This window comes from Phragmites australis, chromosome 22 (assembly GCF_958298935.1).
Source record: "Phragmites australis chromosome 22, lpPhrAust1.1, whole genome shotgun sequence".
Classification (NCBI taxonomy): domain Eukaryota; kingdom Viridiplantae; phylum Streptophyta; class Magnoliopsida; order Poales; family Poaceae; genus Phragmites; species Phragmites australis.
In genome coordinates this window covers 13,371,395-13,390,587 of record NC_084942.1, presented here as the reverse complement: position 1 = coordinate 13,390,587, position 19,193 = coordinate 13,371,395, and the positions used below count along the sequence as shown (strand labels likewise).

The window sequence follows — 19,193 nt, the reverse complement described above, 5'->3', positions numbered from 1 at the left end:
CGTGCACAGACATCTACGGGGTTGGGTGGCCCATACTAGTGGCACTTACAAACAAGAAAACTCCAACCTTCAGTCCATTGTAGATGATTTGGATATTGCCACCAAGGTACGCAACCTGACTGACTCTGAGAGAGAGCAGCTAGCTCAATCTAGAGATCAGCTGGCCAGACTTCTTTGTGAAGAAGAACTCAAGATGTACCAGTGAGCGAAGGTGACGGACGTCTTGCTAGGAGATAATAATACTAAGTACTTCCAGATGGTTGCCAATGGCAAACATAGGAAGAAAAGGGTCTTTTGCCTAGAGCAAGAAGATGGCAAAGTCGAAGGAGAGACCGCTCTAAAGGCCTATATTACCAATTATTATGACTTTGTTTGGGCCGCTAGAGACCAATTCCTTCTCTCTGGATGAGTCTAGGAATGAGGACGTCACTCAGGTCTCATAGGTTGAGAATGAATTCCTTAAGGCACCCTTCTCGGAAAAGGAAGTTCGGGATGTGGTGTTCGGCATGGAACACAATAAAGCTCCCGGTCCGGATGGGTTTTCAGCAAAATTTTACCAGAGATTCTTGGATGTCATCAAGTTTGACTTGATGAATCTATCCCACGAATTTATGTGGGAGAATTGCCGTTGTTTAGTCTCAATTTTGGGGTGATAACTCTTCTACCAAAAGTCAAAGAGGAAAATCGGATCTAGCAATATAGACCTATTTGTTTGCTGAATGTCAGCTTCAAGTTTTTCATAAAAGGTAGCCACAAACCGGATTAATACCGTTGCAGATCGAGTGGTCAGCCCAACTCAATCGGCGTTCATGTGAGGACAAAATATCTTAGAGGGAGTCGTCATCTTACATGAAATAATCCATGAATTACACTGAAAGAAAATGAGTGTAGTAATTTTTAGGGTTGATTTTGAAAAGGCCTATGACAAGGTCAAATGGCCATTCCTTTTACAGACTTTACGGATGAAAGGTTTCTCGCCCAAGTGGATCTCTTGGATTGAGATTTCGTTTCGGGAGGTAGTGTAGCAATCAAAGTGAATGATGACGTCGGACCTTTTTTTCAAACGGAAAAGGGCCTCCGATAAGGTGACCCTCTTTCCCCAATGTTGTTCAATATTGTAGCTAATATGCTAGTCGTTCTTATCAAAAAGGGCCAAAGCAGATGGGAAAATTTGTGGAGTGATGCCTCATCTTATAGATGATGGTATTTCTATTCTACAATATGCCGATGGCACGATACTCTTTATAGATCATTACTTTGAAAAAGCTCGCAATATGAAGCTATTGCTTTATGCGTTTGAGCAACTATCAGGTCTAAAGATCAATTTTCATAAGAGCGAATTGTTTTGCTTTAGCGATGCTCAATCCATGACCGAGCAAGCAGTACACCGAGCTTTTCAGCTACGGTATTGGTGAATTCCCTTTACGATATTTAGGCATTCCTATTCATTATAGGAAACTTAGGAATGCAGATTGGAAAGGGGTTGAGGAACGGTTGGAGAAGAGACTTAGTAGTTGGAAAGGAAAACACCTTTCAACTGGTGGGCGACTAACATTGATAAATTCAGTGCTTAGTAGTCTGCCCATGTACATGATGTCTTTCTTTACTATACCAAGGGGGGTGCTTAAAAACTTGATTATTTTTTCTCCAGGTTCTACTAGTAAAGTGACGATGAAAAGAAAAATACAACCTTGCTAAATGGAACATTCTGTGCTGACCCAGAGATCAAGTAGGTCTAGGGATTCAGGTTCTAAATACTAAGAATATTGCCTTACTCAGCAAATGGCTTTTTAAGTTGCTCACGTCTGATGGAATGTGGCAACAGCTGATTTGCAATAAGTACATGAGCTCTAAACCCTTATCGCAGACCTAGTGGAAAGCTGGGGATCCACATTTCTGGGCCAGCCTAATGAAGGTGAAGCGAGATTTTCTTCGCTTCGAAATCTTCACTATGAAAGATGGCACTCGGATCAGGTTTTGGGAAGACCAATAGTTGGGAAATTCACCTCTGCGAGAACAGTTTTCATGTCTTTACAATATAGTAAGAAATAAACAGGATGCGATAGCAGAAGTTCTTCGAACCTTCCCCCCTAATGTTTCTTTTAGAAGGGAATTTATAGGGCCAAAATTAATAGCGTGGAATGCTTTACTTCCTCGAATCATCAATATTGTGCTTACTCATGACCAAGATGAGTTCCACTGGAACTTAACCCCGAATGGGCAGTTTTCGGTGAAATCTCACTATCTTGCCTTAGTGTATAGTGATGTTCTCAATCTTAATAAATGGCTTTGGAAACTGAAGGTGCCTCTCAAAATCAAAATCTTATGCCAAGGTGTAGTTCTGACAAAGGATAATCTGGCTAAGCACAATTATCAAGGGAGTATGAAATGTTATTTTTGTCACCAAGAAGAGATAATTAAACATCTTTTCTTTGAATGCCGTCTTGCCTTCACCGTGTGGTCAATCATACAAGCGGCTTCAGGACTCTTCCGGCCTCGTAGTGTATCACATATGTTCGGTACTTGGTTACGAGGTATTAGGAGGGACTTGAAACCAAAAGTCTTGTTAGGGGCGGCAGCTATTTGTTGATCACTTTGGTTATGCAGGAATGATATGGTGTATGATAAAAGAAATATTTCATCTCTTTTGTAGGTTATCTACCTTTGTACTCACTGACTCCATACCTGAGCTATATTGCAGAAGCCAGTTTCTCGATATATGGTTACAGTGGCATGTCAACATTTTTGGTCAGAGAGTGTTTTACCCAGGTTTATGGGTAGCGGCCTAGTCGAAGGATCGGAACGCCTTAGCATCTCCTGTTTTCACCTATGCTTTCTCTTTTTTTCTTTGGCTATGTGCATCTTGGTTATACAGAGGTCAGGAGTGTTCTTAATGCGGTTGTATCAACTTAAAATAATTGTCTGAGATCAATAAAAGATTCCTTTTATCTAATTTTTTTGAATTAATATTACTTTCGTGGGGCATTTTTCAGTTGATTCCTGGTGGTAAGAGTGCGTCAGGCGGCCTCTAATGAATGAAAGCAAAAGGTAATCGGTGGAGCCATCATGTAGTTAGGGCCACAGGATTTTTTAGCACCATGAACTCCAACCAGACCAGGTAGCTCAGATTTTTTTAGTGCCGACTATATTGATTCTAAAGCCTTTCCATTCACATTCACATGCTCTCCCACCTTCCTCCCCTTGTGTCAAAACCGTCTGAGCTCCTACTGCAACCAGATCGCCAGAGCGGAGCCACTGGAGATCGCGATGTCTGGAGTGTTCTTGTCCCTGTCCGTCGGAAGAGCATGGGAGAAGCTAACCTCTTTGCTGCACGCGTTCTCGGCGTCCTCCTCGTCCTCGGCCATCCAGGATGACCTACAGGAGCTGAGGAAGCTGGAGAGGACCATGCGCAGGATCCGGGCGACGCTGCACGACGCCGAGGAGCAGTGGAACATCCGCGAGGAGTCGGCCAAGCTGCGGCTCAGGGAGCTCAAGGAGGTGGCGTGCGACGCGGAGGACGTGGTGGAGGAGTACGAGTACGAGGTCAACCGGCGCAAGGTGGAGGCTCTCGAGAGATATGCCGGTGTTCACAGCACCAGCAAGCGCAAACGCCAGGAGGTAAGTCACCTTATCATTTGATGATTTGATCAATCAATTTCTGTTCATGTTAAAATAATTTCTAATTAGATTATGACTAAAAGATAAGGACCATTACTTCCAATCAGATTAAATTTCATTTCTATAAATGACACGATGTGCTTCTAGTACAACATTCTAAGCAATATATGCAGTCCTCACTTCGATGTAAGTAATTTTAACCCAGAGTTGTTATGCTCGAAACCTCAATGATTATATGCGCTGATAGTTTCTCTTGCAAATTCGTTTCTTTATTAGCACAAAATCATCCTTGGGCTTATGCCTTGTCGCGTTAGTCTCTACAAAAAGGAATAATACAGGCATACTGACTCAGCCTCTTCTTCTTTCTTCATAAGGAAAATGAGCGTTATTCGATGGATACTGGTTTAGTAGCTCTTCCGTGTGAATTGGTTCTTCGAGCAAGGGAAATTGCAGATAGATGTAAGGAGATCATACATTACTCCAACCATTTGACTTTGTCAGAGAATGATGGAGAGAGAAGGCTCATTCCTGACATTAGTAGTTTGCAGCATACTAGCTCTCTTGTAGTTGAGAAGAACATTGTTGGGAGAGACCAAGACAAAAGGAAAATTATTGAAAACTTGTTGTACGGAGAAGAAAAAAATGTAGGGAGTCCTGTTTGCGTCATGGCCATCGTTGGTATGGGAGGTTTAGGGAAGACAACACTAGCACAACTTGTGTATAACAACCTGAGGGTGCGCCAGTCATTTGACAAGCATGCTTGGATTTCTGTGTCAGAACATTTTGATGTCAATACAATAACAAGGAATGTCTTTAGTTCACTAACGAATGAGAGGTGTGAGCATACAGAATTTGCTAATCTTCAGAAGAAATTGGCAGATGAAATAAAGGATAAGCGGGTTTTACTTGTGTTGGACGATGTATGGAATGAGAGAAGAGACCGCTGGGAGTTGTTTTGTATGCCTATGTCAACCACAAGGATTTGTCAGATGATAGTAACCACTCGTAGTGAGGCAGTCGCGAGATTGATCCAGACTGTGCCTTTCTACCACCTAAAGTGCCTAAGTTCTGATGAGAGTTGGTCATTGTTTAAACAAGCTGCATTTCCTCTTGACCACGGCTATGACGCTCCAGCAAACCTGGTAGAGATTGGCAAGAGTATTGTCAAAAAGTGTAAGGGCTTGCCGCTCGCAATTAGGACACTAGGAAGCATGTTACGCTATGAGACTGATGAAAAGAGATGGGAGGTTCTCTTAGAAAATGAATTATGGGACTTGGAACAACCAAGGAACGAAGTTTTGCCTGCGTTAGAATTGAGCTACAAGCACATGCCCTTGTACTTAAGACGATGTTTTATTGCCCTGTCTCTATTTCCAAAAGATCATTCACTTGACGATACCAAAGTTATCCGATTGTGGAAATTACTTGACTTGCTTCATTGCGATGGAAGTGATGACGATTATGAAATTGGAAAATTGTATTTGAAGCAATTAGTTCAGCGGTCAATCCTTCAGGTTTATAATCGTGAACTTGGATATTTCTACCGCCTGCATGATCTTATCCATGATCTTGCATGCTTTCTTGCTGTAGATGAGTTCTATAGACTTGAAGGAGATACATCATTTGAAATTCCACAAACCGTTCGGTATATGTCCATACCTGAAGGTGTTACATCCATTGAAATTCCAATTGTACCGCATTCTCTCAGGGCCATCATAGTGATGGCCAAACATGTCAAAATTAAAAATCCAAAAGAATTATTTTTGAACTGTAAGAAGTTGCGAGCCCTGCACATCGAAGATCGCAGTCTTGTTGAGGCATTGCCTGACTTCATGGGTTTCTTGAAACTACTACGCCATTTATCATTTGGAGTTCTCAGAGATACACAATCTGCAATCCCTATTTCTATTTCTATGTTTCAGTTATATAATCTGCAAACATTGGATTTGAGTCTGTACAATTCCCATAAACTTGTACTAAGTGGGATTGGGCACCTAATTAACCTGCATACTTTGTTGCCTGAAATGCGTCTTAGCAGATGTGGTTGCAGTTGTAACATAAGAGAGCTGAGGAACATCAACAAAATTAGGAAGCTGCGATTATATGGATTGGGTAGCGTATCTCATATCGAGGATGCAAATGAAGCCCAAATGCAGAATAAAAAGCACCTCCGATCACTAGATTTCGGTTTTTCGGTTGGGATGCAGCACTGTCAATGTATGCTGCAACTAGAACCTGTTCCAGTATCACACTACCAACTACTTGAGAGCTTGCAACCACATCGCAACCTATGTGAACTGAGCATATGGGACTACGAGTCCCATAAATACCCCTGTTGGCTAGGCAATGATTCCTTCACTAAGTTGACCAGAATAGTGTTATTCCGTTGTGGATCCCAATACCTCCCAACACTTGGTGGATTACCATCCCTTAAGTACCTCAAGGTATGTGACATGGTTGATGTGGAACAGATTGGCCAGGAATTTTGCAGCCATCCTACCGGACATAAAGGCTTCCCATCATTGACAAACTTGGAATTTGTGGACATGTTCAAGTGGTCAGAGTGGTCTGGAGTGGAGGATGGTGATTTTCCACGATTACATACTCTTTCAATCCGGTCTGCCCCTAAACTGAGGTTTCTTCCATTTGTGCCTACTCTTCGTGAACTATACATTGAAGATTGTGATGGTCTAAGTGAACTTCCTACTCTTCCATCACTTTTCGAATTGTCCCTAGACGACTGTTTAAACCTGAGTGCAGTCGGTGCTCTCCCCTCACTTGCCAAATTGAAGATAAGGCACTGTTCGAACCTGAGTGCAGTCAGTGCCCTCCCCTCACTCACCACCTTGAAGGTCCGACATTGTTCAAACCTGAGTGCAGTTGCTGTCCTCCCCTCACTAACCACCTTGGTGCTAAGCAGTTGTCCAGACATGATTGCAGTCAGTTCTCTCCCCTTACTCAATACCTTGAAGCTAGACGACTGTACGAATCTAAGTGCATTCGGATCCCTCCCTTCACTCACCACCTTGGAGCTGGGGACTCCAGTGAAAGATGAGATAATGTACAGGCTGTTGAATTACCACCCATCTTTGGAGTGCTTAAAAATTTTGTATCAGACAGTCACATGCATCACTCTTGAGCCGCAAAATCTGCCCTCACTTGCAACGCTCCGCTTAGGAGATTGCCCTAATCTGGAGTACTGCGATGGGCTTGCTGGCCTCGCTTCCCTCAAAGAGCTAGAGGTTTGGGGGTGTCCAAAGCTCAACTATACATCGTTTGCACCCAACGCAACTGAAAACACTTATCACTGAAGATTAATCAGGTATATATATGTGCGGTTTCCAGTTATCTAATTTCCAAATGTAGTTGTTGTTATTGCTTACATTTTTGTCCTTGCACTTTCAGCAAGCCCATTTTTAGTTTACTGGGTGTTGGAGTCAACCTACGGAATGCCACCACTTCTCGCTTCACGAGCCGATGCATTCCAATTCAAATTGTGTAACCAACCAGGCAAGTATTGAATTTGTTGGTATTGTCTTATGATTCCTGATGGCATACTGTTTGAACCTGTTAGGCTGTAGTCTAGGCCCAAAGGCCCATGTATGTAATATATGTGTGTATCCAAAGAGTATGAATGAGTATTCTAGAAAGTTTTCCCAAAGCCATCTCCCAACATGGGATTTTGGGCCTTCTTCGGGAGACCGGAGGCGATTTTGGGCACTGTAGCAGCAGCGCACTCGTGCGAGCCTGGCGGTGAGATGGCGAATGCTTTCAGGCACGCGCGCGTGAAGGACGGCGGTGGCCAGAGCAAGTGCGTCGGGATTGGGTGCCGCTTGGGTGCTGCGTGTCTGAGAAGCGAGCTTGAGGTGCTCCGGTGGTGGTGCGTGAGGAGAGGTGCAGGGCGCGGCAGATCTGGTGACCGGATTGGAGGTGGCGTGAGCTGAGCTCCGTGTGTCGCAGTAGCAGGAGGTGAGCTGCTGTGTTCGTGTGTATTTGCTGTTGGAAGAGGAGAGAGAGCAGTTTGGTGGGTGCAGAAGGATCTGGAGTGCACGGCTGCACTCAGAGGAGTTCGTGCAGGCGGCCAGTGCGAGCGTGGCTTGGGAGCAGAGGAGTTAGCTGCTGGTGCTTGGGCTCCGGCAGAGGTCGAGCCGCAACGCTCCTGAGCACAGGTTGTGAGGAGAAAAGGATTTGTGTTGGCTGTAGCATTCTCTTTGCTGTTGTGTGGTGGTGTTCGGCTTGGGCAATTGCTGTGGTGGTATTTTAATTTTGTTTGGCAAAAAAAAAAAGGAGATTGGTGATGCGCAGGTGCTGAACTGCCCCTCTATTGAACTGATTGAGGGTGAGAGGAAGGTGGTGTGCTTGCTGGTTGGTGAAGAAACAAACTGCAGGCTGGTTTTCTTGGTGGATTTGGGTTTGAGTGCTGCATTGTGCTGATTGCAAGTGAAGGTGACCCTGGAGCAAAGAAATTGTGCCCCATATAGAAACAGTTCAGAAGTTGGAACTGATTCCAATTGATATCGAACTAGAAGGCATCAAAAATTATCTGGCCTGGTCTAGGAGGGCACGGTTATTGTTGAAGGTAAAGAAACTTGAGGGTTTTATCAATCGAGAGACGATTGAGCCAAGGTATAAATCGAGTAATCAATGAAAAAACTGGGATGCTACAAATTCTTTGGTGGTTGCATGGATGTTGGGCTTTATGATTCTAGCCATTGCTAGCACTGTTGATACAATTCAAAGTGCAATTGAAATATAGAAAGCTGTGGAAAAGATGTATTCAGGGGCTGGAAATGTGATGTTGATGGTTGAAATAGAAGACCGCCTCTATAATCTCAAACAGGGGGAGCAGTATGTGATGGACTATATTGGTAAGTTGAAGCGTCTATGGATTGATACGGACCACTGTGATCCTATTGAGTTGCCACACTCTGATTGTATGGCTTGGGTAAAAAAGTGGATAGAAAAATAGAGAGTCCTTCAATTTCTAAGGGGTCTAAATTATGAATTTGAGGGAAAGCGTGCCGCTATATTTCATCAACCCACTCTCCCTAGTCTAGAGGAGGCTATAGCTGCCATAGCGCAGGAGGAGTCGCGGCTAAAAGTGATGAGTGAAACTACTTCACTTCCATCTCGTCCCGCCTTTGTAGCAACAAGAATCAAAGAGGATAGAGAATGTTTCAATTGTGGTGATATATGGCACTTGATTCATGATTGTTCTAAGCCATTCAAGTCCAACCGTGGAAGAGAGAGAGGCAGTGACAGAAGTGCTCCAAGAAGTGGCAGAGGCCGTGGAGGTAGAAGTGGCTACAGAGCCAATGCAGCTACCATAGAAGAGGAACTTTCTAAGTTAGTTAAAAAGATTGAAAGCTCTAGTGATAAAGATCAAGAGGCTCACAGTGGTGACTTCATCAACTTCGCCTACACGGATGAAGGTAATTATGCCCATGCATCTATGCCCACACAAATATCACGGTTAAATTGGATTTTAGACTCCGGAGCTTCAAGGCATATCACATGTGCGCTTAGTGAGTTTATATCATATACAAAATATCCCCCATATGTAAAGAAACTATACAAATTACTGGTGATACACCACAACCCATTAGAGGTGTTGGCACGGTACAATACACTATGTCTATTAAATTATCATCAGTTTTGCATATGCTAGCTTTTCCGGTCAATCTTGTTTCATTAAGTGCCTTAGTTGATCAATTGGATTGTCGGGTAATACTTGATCGGGAAAATTGTTTAATTCAGGAGAAACAAACAGGGAGAAGCCTTGGGAGTGCAACCAGGTGTAGCAGATTGTGGTACATGGATCGTGAAGAAACAAATGATGTATTTTGTACTATACTAACAGCAACAGTGGGAAAGAAGGAAGCTACGGTGATGCTCGTGTGTTGTAGATTGGAGCATCTTTCTTTTGATAAAATATGCAAAGCTTTTCCTAATGTAATGGGTGGGGTGAATAAGAACAAACTATTTTATGATGTTTGTTGAGTTTACAAAACACACAAGGACATCATATGTGAGTAGGGGCATCAGGAATGTGTCTCCTTTTGTGCTAGTTCATTTAGATGTCTGGATATGTGCTGTGGTTTCTATTAGTGGGCTGAAGTACTTCGTTACTTTTATTGATTATTTTTCTTGAATGACATGGGTATATCTTATGAAGCACAAAGATGAGGTGTTGAAATGCTTCCAAAATTTTTGTGCTCTTGTGAAGACTCAGTTCAATGCTCAGGTCCAAACAATAAGAACAGACAATGGGAGGCATCCCGGCAACGTACACTATATGCTTCTACAAAATAAAAGGGAAGTCCGGGTTGACCTCCCGGCAGCAAGCAATTAATATGCTTATTAATATATAATGGAAAAAACACAGGTTGCCTCCTAAGCAGCGCTCTATTTCTAGTCAAAGAGCTTAACTTCTTCCCAGCGTATTCAGACAGAGTAGCTGATGTTGATGTTGTAGGATCCTTCTTCTTCCACACCTTTTCTGGCTTATGTGTGGTCTTTGCCTGCTCCTGGCTTTCACTTCTTCCTCCAGACTCAGATTTTTTTCTTTTTAGCCATGACTGGTTCAGGCTCCTTTAATGCAACAGGTTCCTTTTTGCAGCGATGTGGTGGCACATAGCTCTTTGCTAGTTCCTTGATGGTGACCATGTTGCAGACTTCAACGTGGGGATGGAACTAGAATGAGCTAGTTGATCCGTTGATGTCGAATTTAATGTCTCCCTTGCTAACATCAATGTTTGTGTTAGGAATAAATCATGATAAGATCGAATATGAGATACAATTTTTACATGAAAAATTCTTGCGGGAAAAAAATCACAGACACCAATCGATGATCTTCACTATATCAGGGATGTGTATAATGTAGGAGATTACAATGAGCCTCTCAGCTCTCCTTACAGCTTACAAGATATATTTATAGGGTGGACATATACGACTCGAGTCTAATATGGACGAATTCCATCTTGAGACGAATACGGAAGAATTCGGATCACAATCTAATAAACTCCACCTTGAGATGAATTCCATCTTGTAGCAAATGAAGAATTATCAATGAACTCCCTTCAATAACAAATATCACTTACGCCAAAAGTCTCTAGGACTCAAACTGTAACACCAAGTTCAAATTTAGTAGCAGGAACTGGCTTTGTCATCATATCAGCAGGATTATCATGAGTGCTTATCTTGCATATTTTAATATCACCTTGAGCAATAACATATCGAATATAATGATACCTGACATCAATGTGCTTTGTTCTTTCATAAAACATCTGATCCTTTGTAAGACAAATAGCACTTTGACTATCACATAATATATTAATACAAGAATTATCTCCACAAAGCTCAGTATACAAACTTCTAAGCCAAACAGCTTCTTTGCATGCTTTAGAAATAGCTATATATTCAGCTTCAATAGTTGATAAAGCAACAGTAGCCTGCAAACATACTTTCCAACTAACAGCACAAACACCAACGGTGAAAACATAACCTGTGAGAGATCTCCTTTTATCCAAATCACCAGCATAATCTGAGTCAACATAACCAACAAGTCCATCTCTAGATTTTTCAAACTGCAAACAAGCATTAGGAGTACCACACAGATATATGAAAATCCACTGAACAGCTTTCCAATGCTCTTTACCAGAATTAGCCATGAATCTACTAACAACACTTAGTGCATGAGATAAATCAGGACGAGAGCAGACCATGGCATACATAAGTGAACCAATTGTACTAGAATATGGAACTCTAGACATGTACTCAATATCGTACTCTTACTCAGGACATAGAGCTGAAGATAATTTGAAATGAGTAGCTAATGGAGTACTCACTGGTTTTGCATCATGCATATTTAAACGACAAAGGACCTCTCGATATAACTTTGCTGACTAAGATATAACTTGTCAGCTTTCCTGTCTCTAATGATCTCCATACCAAGAATTTTCTTTGCTGCACCTAAATCATTCATCTCAAATTCATTACTCAACTGTGATTTCAATTTGGCTATTTCTGATTTATCCTTTGCAACAATCAACATATCATCGACATAGAGAAGCAAATAAATAGCTGAACCATTAATAATCTTCAAATAGACACAACTATCATAATTAGAACGCTTAAAACTATTAGAGAGCATAAAGGAGTCAAATCTCTTGTACCACTATCTAGGAGATTACTTCAAACCATAAAGAGATTTCTTTAATTTACAGACAAAGTCTTCTTTTCCAGGAATAACAAAACCTTCAAGTTGATCCATATAAATATCTTCATCTAATTCCCCATATAAAAATGCAGTTTTAACATCTAATTGCTCAAGTTTATAATTATGCATAACAACAATACTGAGTAAAGTGCGAATAGAACTATACTTCACAATAGGGGAGAAGACATTATTATAATCAATACCTGAAATCTAGCTATAGCCTTTTGCAGCCAACCTTGCTTTATACCTTGCTGTTTCATTAGGAGAAATACCCTCCTTTTTTTGAAAATCCACTTACAACGAATTGGCTTCTTCTCTTTTAGCAATTTGACTAAATCCTAAGTACTATTATTTTCAAGTGACTCCATCTCATCTTGCATTGCAATCATCCAATTATTGCAATCAGCAGAAGTAATAGCCTCATTGTAATTAGAAGGTTTTGCATTACCTTCAACTTCTTCTACACAACTCAGAGCATAAGCAACAATATCACACTTCTCAATTAACCTCTTGCGTGGATTAATTTGACTTCTATACCTATCAACTGCAATAGAATATTGTGTAGGCTACACAACGGATGAAGAATGTGGAGTACTAGATGAATCATGATCAATAAATAAATATTTAGCAATAGGTGTATCTTGGGTAATGGTATCTGGTGTACTTTCTGCATTAATAAAATGGTCCACTTGCATGCTAGAACTCTGCTGACTCTGAACATGAGTATTTGACAACATAGCAGATTCATTAAAGACAATATTCCTACTAATCACCACCTTTTGTGTTGCAAGATTCCAATATTTATAACCTTTAACACCAGATTTATAACCAAGAAAGATGCACTTAACAACTCTAGGCTCTAATTTACCATTATCAACGCAAGCATAAGCAGCACAACCAAAAACTCTCAATTCTGAATAATCAGCTGGAGAACCAGACCATACTTCAATTGAAGTTTTCTTATCAATGGCAATGTTAGGTGATCGATTAATAAGATAGCAAGCAGTGGAAACGGCTTCAGCCAAAAACACCTATTCATACCTGCATTAGACAACATGCAACTGGCCCTCGAGATGATAGTTCTATTCATACGCTCAGCTACACCTTTTTGTTGTGGAGTACTAGGAACAGTGTAGTGCCTCACAATGCCTTCAGACTTACAATATGAAACAAATTCATCATAATAAAATTCCATCCCATTATCAGTGCGAAGTTTCTTTACCTTCTTTTTAGTCTGCCTTTCAACCATAACTTCCACTCTTTAAATCTTGTAAATGCTTCTGATTTATACTTCAATAAATAAGGCCAAACTCTTCTCGAGTAATCATCAATAATAGTTAACATATAATGAGAACCACTTAGTGAAGACCTACGAGATGGTCCTCATAAATCAGAATGCACATAATCAAGAATATTTTCTGTTGTATGAACCGAAGTGTTGAATTTCACCCTCTTATGCTTGCCAAAAATACAATGCTCACAAAATTTTAGCTTGCCGATACTATGTCCATCAAGAAGACCTCTCTTGCTCAATTCTGTTAAACCAAGTTCATTCATATGCCCAAGACACATATGCCAAAGATTAGTGGTATCAGAATCTGATAATGAATGTGAACTTACAGTGGCGTCACATGTGATTGTAGTGCCTCAGAGATGATATAAATTGGCAGACTTCAAATCACCTTTCATTACAATAAAAGAACCTTTTTTCACCTTCAAAACACCATCTCCACGTGACCAATCATACCCTTAATTATCAAGAGTACTCAAATAAATAAGGTTCCATTTCATACTTGGAACGTGCCTCATATCTATCAAAGTTCTAACAATGCCATCATATATCTTTATCATAATTGATCCAATTCCAACAATTGGACGTGGGTTGTTATCACCCATCCTAACAGAACTAACATCTTGAATAGAATTATAAGGGGTGAACCAATCTCTATGTATGCATATATGTATGCATATATGAAAAGATGTAGCAAAGTCAATAATCCACTCATCACCACTACTAGCACATCCAGCAAAAGCAACGAGAGTCTCTCCATCAAAACTATTATCGAAAGTGGCAACAGATGCTTTACCTTCTTCATTAGATTTACCTTTCCTCTTTTTTCTTTATTATTCAACTTGTAACATTCAGATATGTCATGATTATTTTTCTTGCAATACCTGCAGAATTTTTCTTTGCCTCTGGACTTTGAACGACCCCTGTAACCGTTCAAACTTTTATCTCTTTGGCTATTATGCAAATTCTTCTCTTTTGTCCTACCACGCACAATCAAACCTTCTCCATTGAAAGTAGAGCCATCAGTAGACATCATATGTTTTATCTTTTCTTTGGCATGCAAGGCCTCATAAACTTCTTTCAAAGTTAGTGTATCATGACTGTATAATATGGTATCTCTGAGGTTTGCAAAAGAACTGGGTAATGAGCACAAAAGAATAAGACTCAAATCCTCATCATCATATTCTACCTCCATAGACTGTAGGTCACCAACGATCTCCTTAAAGACAGAAAGATGATTCAACACAGAACCACCCTCCTATATTTATGCGTGAACAACTTCATCTTCAGATACATTTTACTGGTTAGATCCTTGGACAAGCAAATCGATTCCAGCTTTAGCCATAAAGCAGTAGTGGTTTTCTCCTGCAAAACCTCCTGCAAAATATTGTTTGATAAATGAAGATGAATTTGTGACAAGGCCTTACAATCCTTTCTCTTTTCTTCATCAGACCAAGATTTTTTATCCTTATTTCCAAAATTATCAAGCGCATCATCCAGATCAGTATGCGTGAGAATAGCCCGCATCTTTACTTGCCATAGAGAAAACCATGTATCACAATCTAGTAGCGGAATATCATATTTTATAGAAGCCATAACGAAGGAAAAATTAGCAATAAAATAGCTTGCAGTGCCTCTGGTACAACCCTGTGTGCACGAAGCAATAAATTGTAAAAATCCTAATACACTTCGTGTATGTGTAGCAATCAAACCAGAAACCAATCTCTGGTAAATTTTCTTAGGTGCACATAGCAGAATCACAAGTTTTGGCTTTTCACATGAGAGAGCAGGCAGGTGTACTTGGGACTTGATCCTCTCCTTTTCTTCTTTGATCCGATGGCTTCAAGGTGAATCGGCTTAGCTTGGCTTGGCGACGAGCTTGTTCCTGGGTCTTTGTGTACGTGTCCACGTCCGGTTCATGCGCGTGTCCATGTCTTGCTCCGCATTCCGATCGACTCCGTACACAGCGGTCGGCGAAATCGACGAGATGCAATCTCGGACAACGAGCGGACGAAACCGATACGGCGAAATTGACGAATCCCAGCGACGGGATTTGACGACAAAAACAGATCTATTTTTTCTCGTATTCTCGTGTGTTTGATCCGGCTTTGGTACCACTTGTTAGGAATAAAGTATGACAAGATCGAACATGAGACAAGATTTTTACGTGGAAAACCCTTGAGGGAAAAAAACCACAGGCGTCAATCGACGATCTTCATTATATTAGGGATGTGTACAATGCAGGGAATTACAATTAGCCTTTTAGCTCTTCTTACAGCTTACAAGATATATTTATAGGGGTGGACACATACGACTCGAGTCTAATACGGATTATTCCAGAATATAGACCGAAAACGTCCCTTATATGACCCAACAGGAATTCGGATCACAATCCAACGGTTTGCATTGGCTATACGCAAGAACAAGTATCGACGATGTCTTGTTATATATGTATCCATCTCCAAAATGACGAAGTCGCCATGAACTAGGAAATCTTTAATCTTCACAGTACATCTTCAACAACTCCCACAGGATAGCAAATAGAATGACCCGCTAGCTCCAAACACATAGACGTAGGCTCTAGTCCGAGCAACCTGAGTTTGTCAAAACAACCATCGGTATAACGCCAGCTGACACTTGCTCCTAGGTCCCAAAGAGCACGCTCAAACAGATGAGATCTAATTGAGCAAGGAATAGTTGGGCAACCTAGATCATTCTTCTCGACTGGACCGATGTTGATGATGGCAATGCTACACTCAGTCATCTTTAATTCACTACTTCTAGTAGTGTTGGGAAGTCTTAGCTTGTTGAGCAGGATATCCTTTAAGTAGTGCAAGTAAGTGAGAACTTGCATCACATCCAAAAGAGGGATGTTGACATAGAGCTTCTTGATGACATGAACGAACTTAGCAAACTGCTCGTCATTGGAGCTCTTGGAGCGTGGCTTAGCTGGAAGAATGTTGGAATCTTCAGCTGGATATACTTCTTCAATCTCCACTGCTTCTTCTACTTGAGGTGCACTGGGCGGCATAGGCATTGTGTTCCTTGCTGCAGTCCCAACTGTCCACTCTTCAACTACGTTCCGCCTCTTCTGCTAATATCTTTGCAAGTTTCCTTAGGTTTTCAAGGTTGTCCAGGCAACTTTCCATCTTCTCCCGGTACTGAACCAACAACTTGAGTGATCTGAATCTCCAGTATCTTGCTCTAATTAAGAACTAGTTGCATGGATGCTCCAAGCTCATTCATCTTTCCTCCAATTCCTTTGAAGACTCTCTCAATATTCTTGAAGTTGGCGTTTGTCTCCTTATTGAAATTGGCTTGTTCCTCAATAAATTCATGAAGTTGAATCTACAGCGGGACAAAGTTCTGCATGGCAAAACTTGTAGTGAAGCTAGTGTTATTCTTATTTCCATAGCTGAGATTTGGATTACTCTTCCAGTAATATCATTGCTTCCTCACTTAGTTGACAAAGTTTACTTGTTTGGGGTAGCATTCCTTACAGTATTACAGCAAGTGTTTTCACTGCCGGTTTCAAAATCATCTTCACTGCTAGCTTCAAAACTATTTTCACTGCCGATTGTAGAGCCGGTAGTAGGCAATGTGTAGTGATAATCTCCGACTATTACTGTCAACTCAAGGATCAGCAATGAAGGGAGTTATCACTGTCAACTCAGTGATAGTCGGTCCTTGAATCGATATTTTTTAGCCTGAAAAAAGCAATTTGGCCCAACCACTCCACGGTCGCGCTGTAACAAGTCACACGATTTTTTGCGTAAAATACGCACACATGCGGATCATGACACTCGAACCTAGGACCTCTTAACTCGAACGATACGTCCTTACCATCCCACCACATAAGTACTATTGATAAAAATAGGATATGATTTCTTTCTGATCCTTGTTTTCTAAAACTTTGTTAGACTATTTAGGTATTTAATGACCTTAAATTAAAAAAATCAACTACAAAGTTGTAGATCTCGTCAAGTGCTACAATTTTCATATAAAGTTTTTTGCTATTCAACTTTATATGAAAAAGTTATGATTTTTTTAAGATAAGCTATCGTTCATTATCACTATAGGTTTATAACATGTACTGGCAGTGATACTTGATGAACTATCACTACTAGTTTGTGGCTAGAACCGGTAGTGATAGCCAAGTTTTACTGCTGGTTCTTAAGAAGGATCTGTCGATGATACTATCACTGTCAATTCGTAGTTAGAACCGACAGTGACAATTAATTATCACTGTCAGTTCTTTTCGAATAAACTTTTAGTGCCGGTCCTTCATACGATCCGACAGTGATACTCCATCACTGTTAGCTCATAAGGAACCGTAATGATAGGTCAGCATATAAGACTTATTCTGTAGTAGTGTTAGTACTACCGATTTCACCACACTTCACAAGTAGAACTAGCTTCAGCAACTTGTATTGTCTTGGTCTTGGCAGCTCCTAGTGTATCCAGTCTTCTTGTAAGAGCATCGATCTTCCCAGCAAGAAAATCTATTTCTTCCACTTCCAGCAAACTCTTCACTTTTCCGGTTGGTGTAGGCCTTGATACCCAACTTTGGTTATCCACAATAGTCTTAATAAGTGTCATGGCATCAGGAACGCCTCTTGCACATGAATGATCCTCCAGTCGATGCATCCAAATGATTATGTGAGGATGGATTCAATCCTTCATAAAATTTTTGCAAATTTTGCAAATTCTAAAATCCATGATGTAGGCACGTAGTTATTATCAGACCTCTTTCAAATTGCCCTTGGCTCAATTGAGAGTATAGCTAACATACACTATCTAGGAGGACGGTCATGTTAAACCTCAACTAAAGTGGAAGCCCACGTGCATACATTGATTGAAACGATGGCAGTCGAGGAGCTCCCGATATGTGTAACTCAATAACTCTCAAGAAATCTATTATCAAATACATATCGTTATCAATATGTACATCACAATATCACATTCATTGATAGGGTGCAAACATGAATTTTAACTTACAAGTCTTAACAAGTGATTACGAGTTGATATTTAACAAGTGAACTCAATAAATTATAACAAGTTTCATCAGCTCTTAATCTACCAAAAGAGCACTAGATAATTAACAGGTGACATATCATTATCTAGCACTTCTACACATATATCACAGTGGAAGAGTTTTTCAAAAGAAACAAAAGCTAGTGCCGCCATTACACACAAGGCAACTGACTAGGGTTAGTAGTATAGCAGGCACCTCGCCCTTCCTAGCTAGGTACAAGCAACCAATTAACACCAACACTTTTACCTACAAAACAATCGGCAAAGCAAGATGAGTACGAAAATACTCGCAAGACTTACATGATATGGGTATACATCCCGATCAGGGATGATTCATCTGGACATAGCAAGGTAAAGGCCACAATTTGCAACATTTAAGCAAAAGCATTCTAATCATTAACAAGTAAATTGAGCACTAACATGATCAAAATAAAAATATAGTAACCACAATGAGGCAACTAGCATACTAATCTCATTTCTCAACATTAAACCACCAAATGCCCATACAAATGTAGCGCATATGAATAACTTGGAAACATCAAGTATCAAATATCGATATTTCTCATCTCATCATCATATAACATGCCATGCACCTCTACATGACAACATACACGAGACCAATACAACATTTCCTAATAAAAATGCTATGATCATATCTAATGAACATTACGCTTGCTCATAACCGAGAGCATAGCTATTCAAATAGTTTTGACACTGTGCAGTGTGGGTACTTCATTGCCCACATGACATGCGACCACCCTCTATACAACGTGTCGGATACAAGTGGTGATTCAATGTGACAACGTTTCACGTACTTGCCCCGACTGTTTGAACAAGTGTCTAGAGGCGCGGAGGACACCTAGGTCCACACCGATACAACCCTAGGCCCCTCGCTAGCTACCTGCTCACACCCTAGACCAGTGAGTGAAAAGACCACAGTGACATATGGTACTCAGCTCATACTTACCATATTCAGATATATGGAAGTATGGAAAGGTGCTTAAGTCAACATCACCAACGACATGGTCCTTA

At 40.8% G+C, this 19,193-nt stretch overlaps 1 protein-coding gene across 2 annotated transcripts; it reads left to right on the top strand.

Annotated features, from left to right (window-relative positions):
• The first annotated feature begins 3,095 nt into the window (after positions 1–3,095).
• Positions 3,096–9,770, top strand: LOC133904902 (putative disease resistance RPP13-like protein 1). Of its 2 annotated transcripts, none has more exons than XM_062346546.1 (4): positions 3,096–3,618; positions 3,993–6,940; positions 7,024–7,128; positions 9,376–9,770. In XM_062346546.1, exons 1-2 carry the CDS (start codon positions 3,268–3,270, stop codon positions 6,927–6,929), a joined length of 3,288 nt encoding a protein of 1,095 aa, XP_062202530.1. In that variant the 5' UTR covers positions 3,096–3,267; the 3' UTR covers positions 6,930–6,940; positions 7,024–7,128; positions 9,376–9,770. The 2 variants fall into 2 exon arrangements, with proteins under 2 accessions (XP_062202530.1, XP_062202529.1); XM_062346545.1 differs by having other exon boundaries at positions 7,024–9,050.
• Positions 9,771–19,193: the final 9,423 nt, after the last annotated feature.

Bases quoted from the DNA above. Each gene is read 5' to 3' on its own strand.
- LOC133904902 (XM_062346546.1), top strand. From the start codon at position 3,268: ATGTCTGGAGTGTTCTTGTCCCTGTCCGTCGGAAGAGCATGGGAGAAG. The intron at 3,619-3,992 runs GTAAGTCACCTT...TTTCTTCATAAG, and splicing joins GCAAGCGCAAACGCCAGGAG to GAAAATGAGCGTTATTCGAT.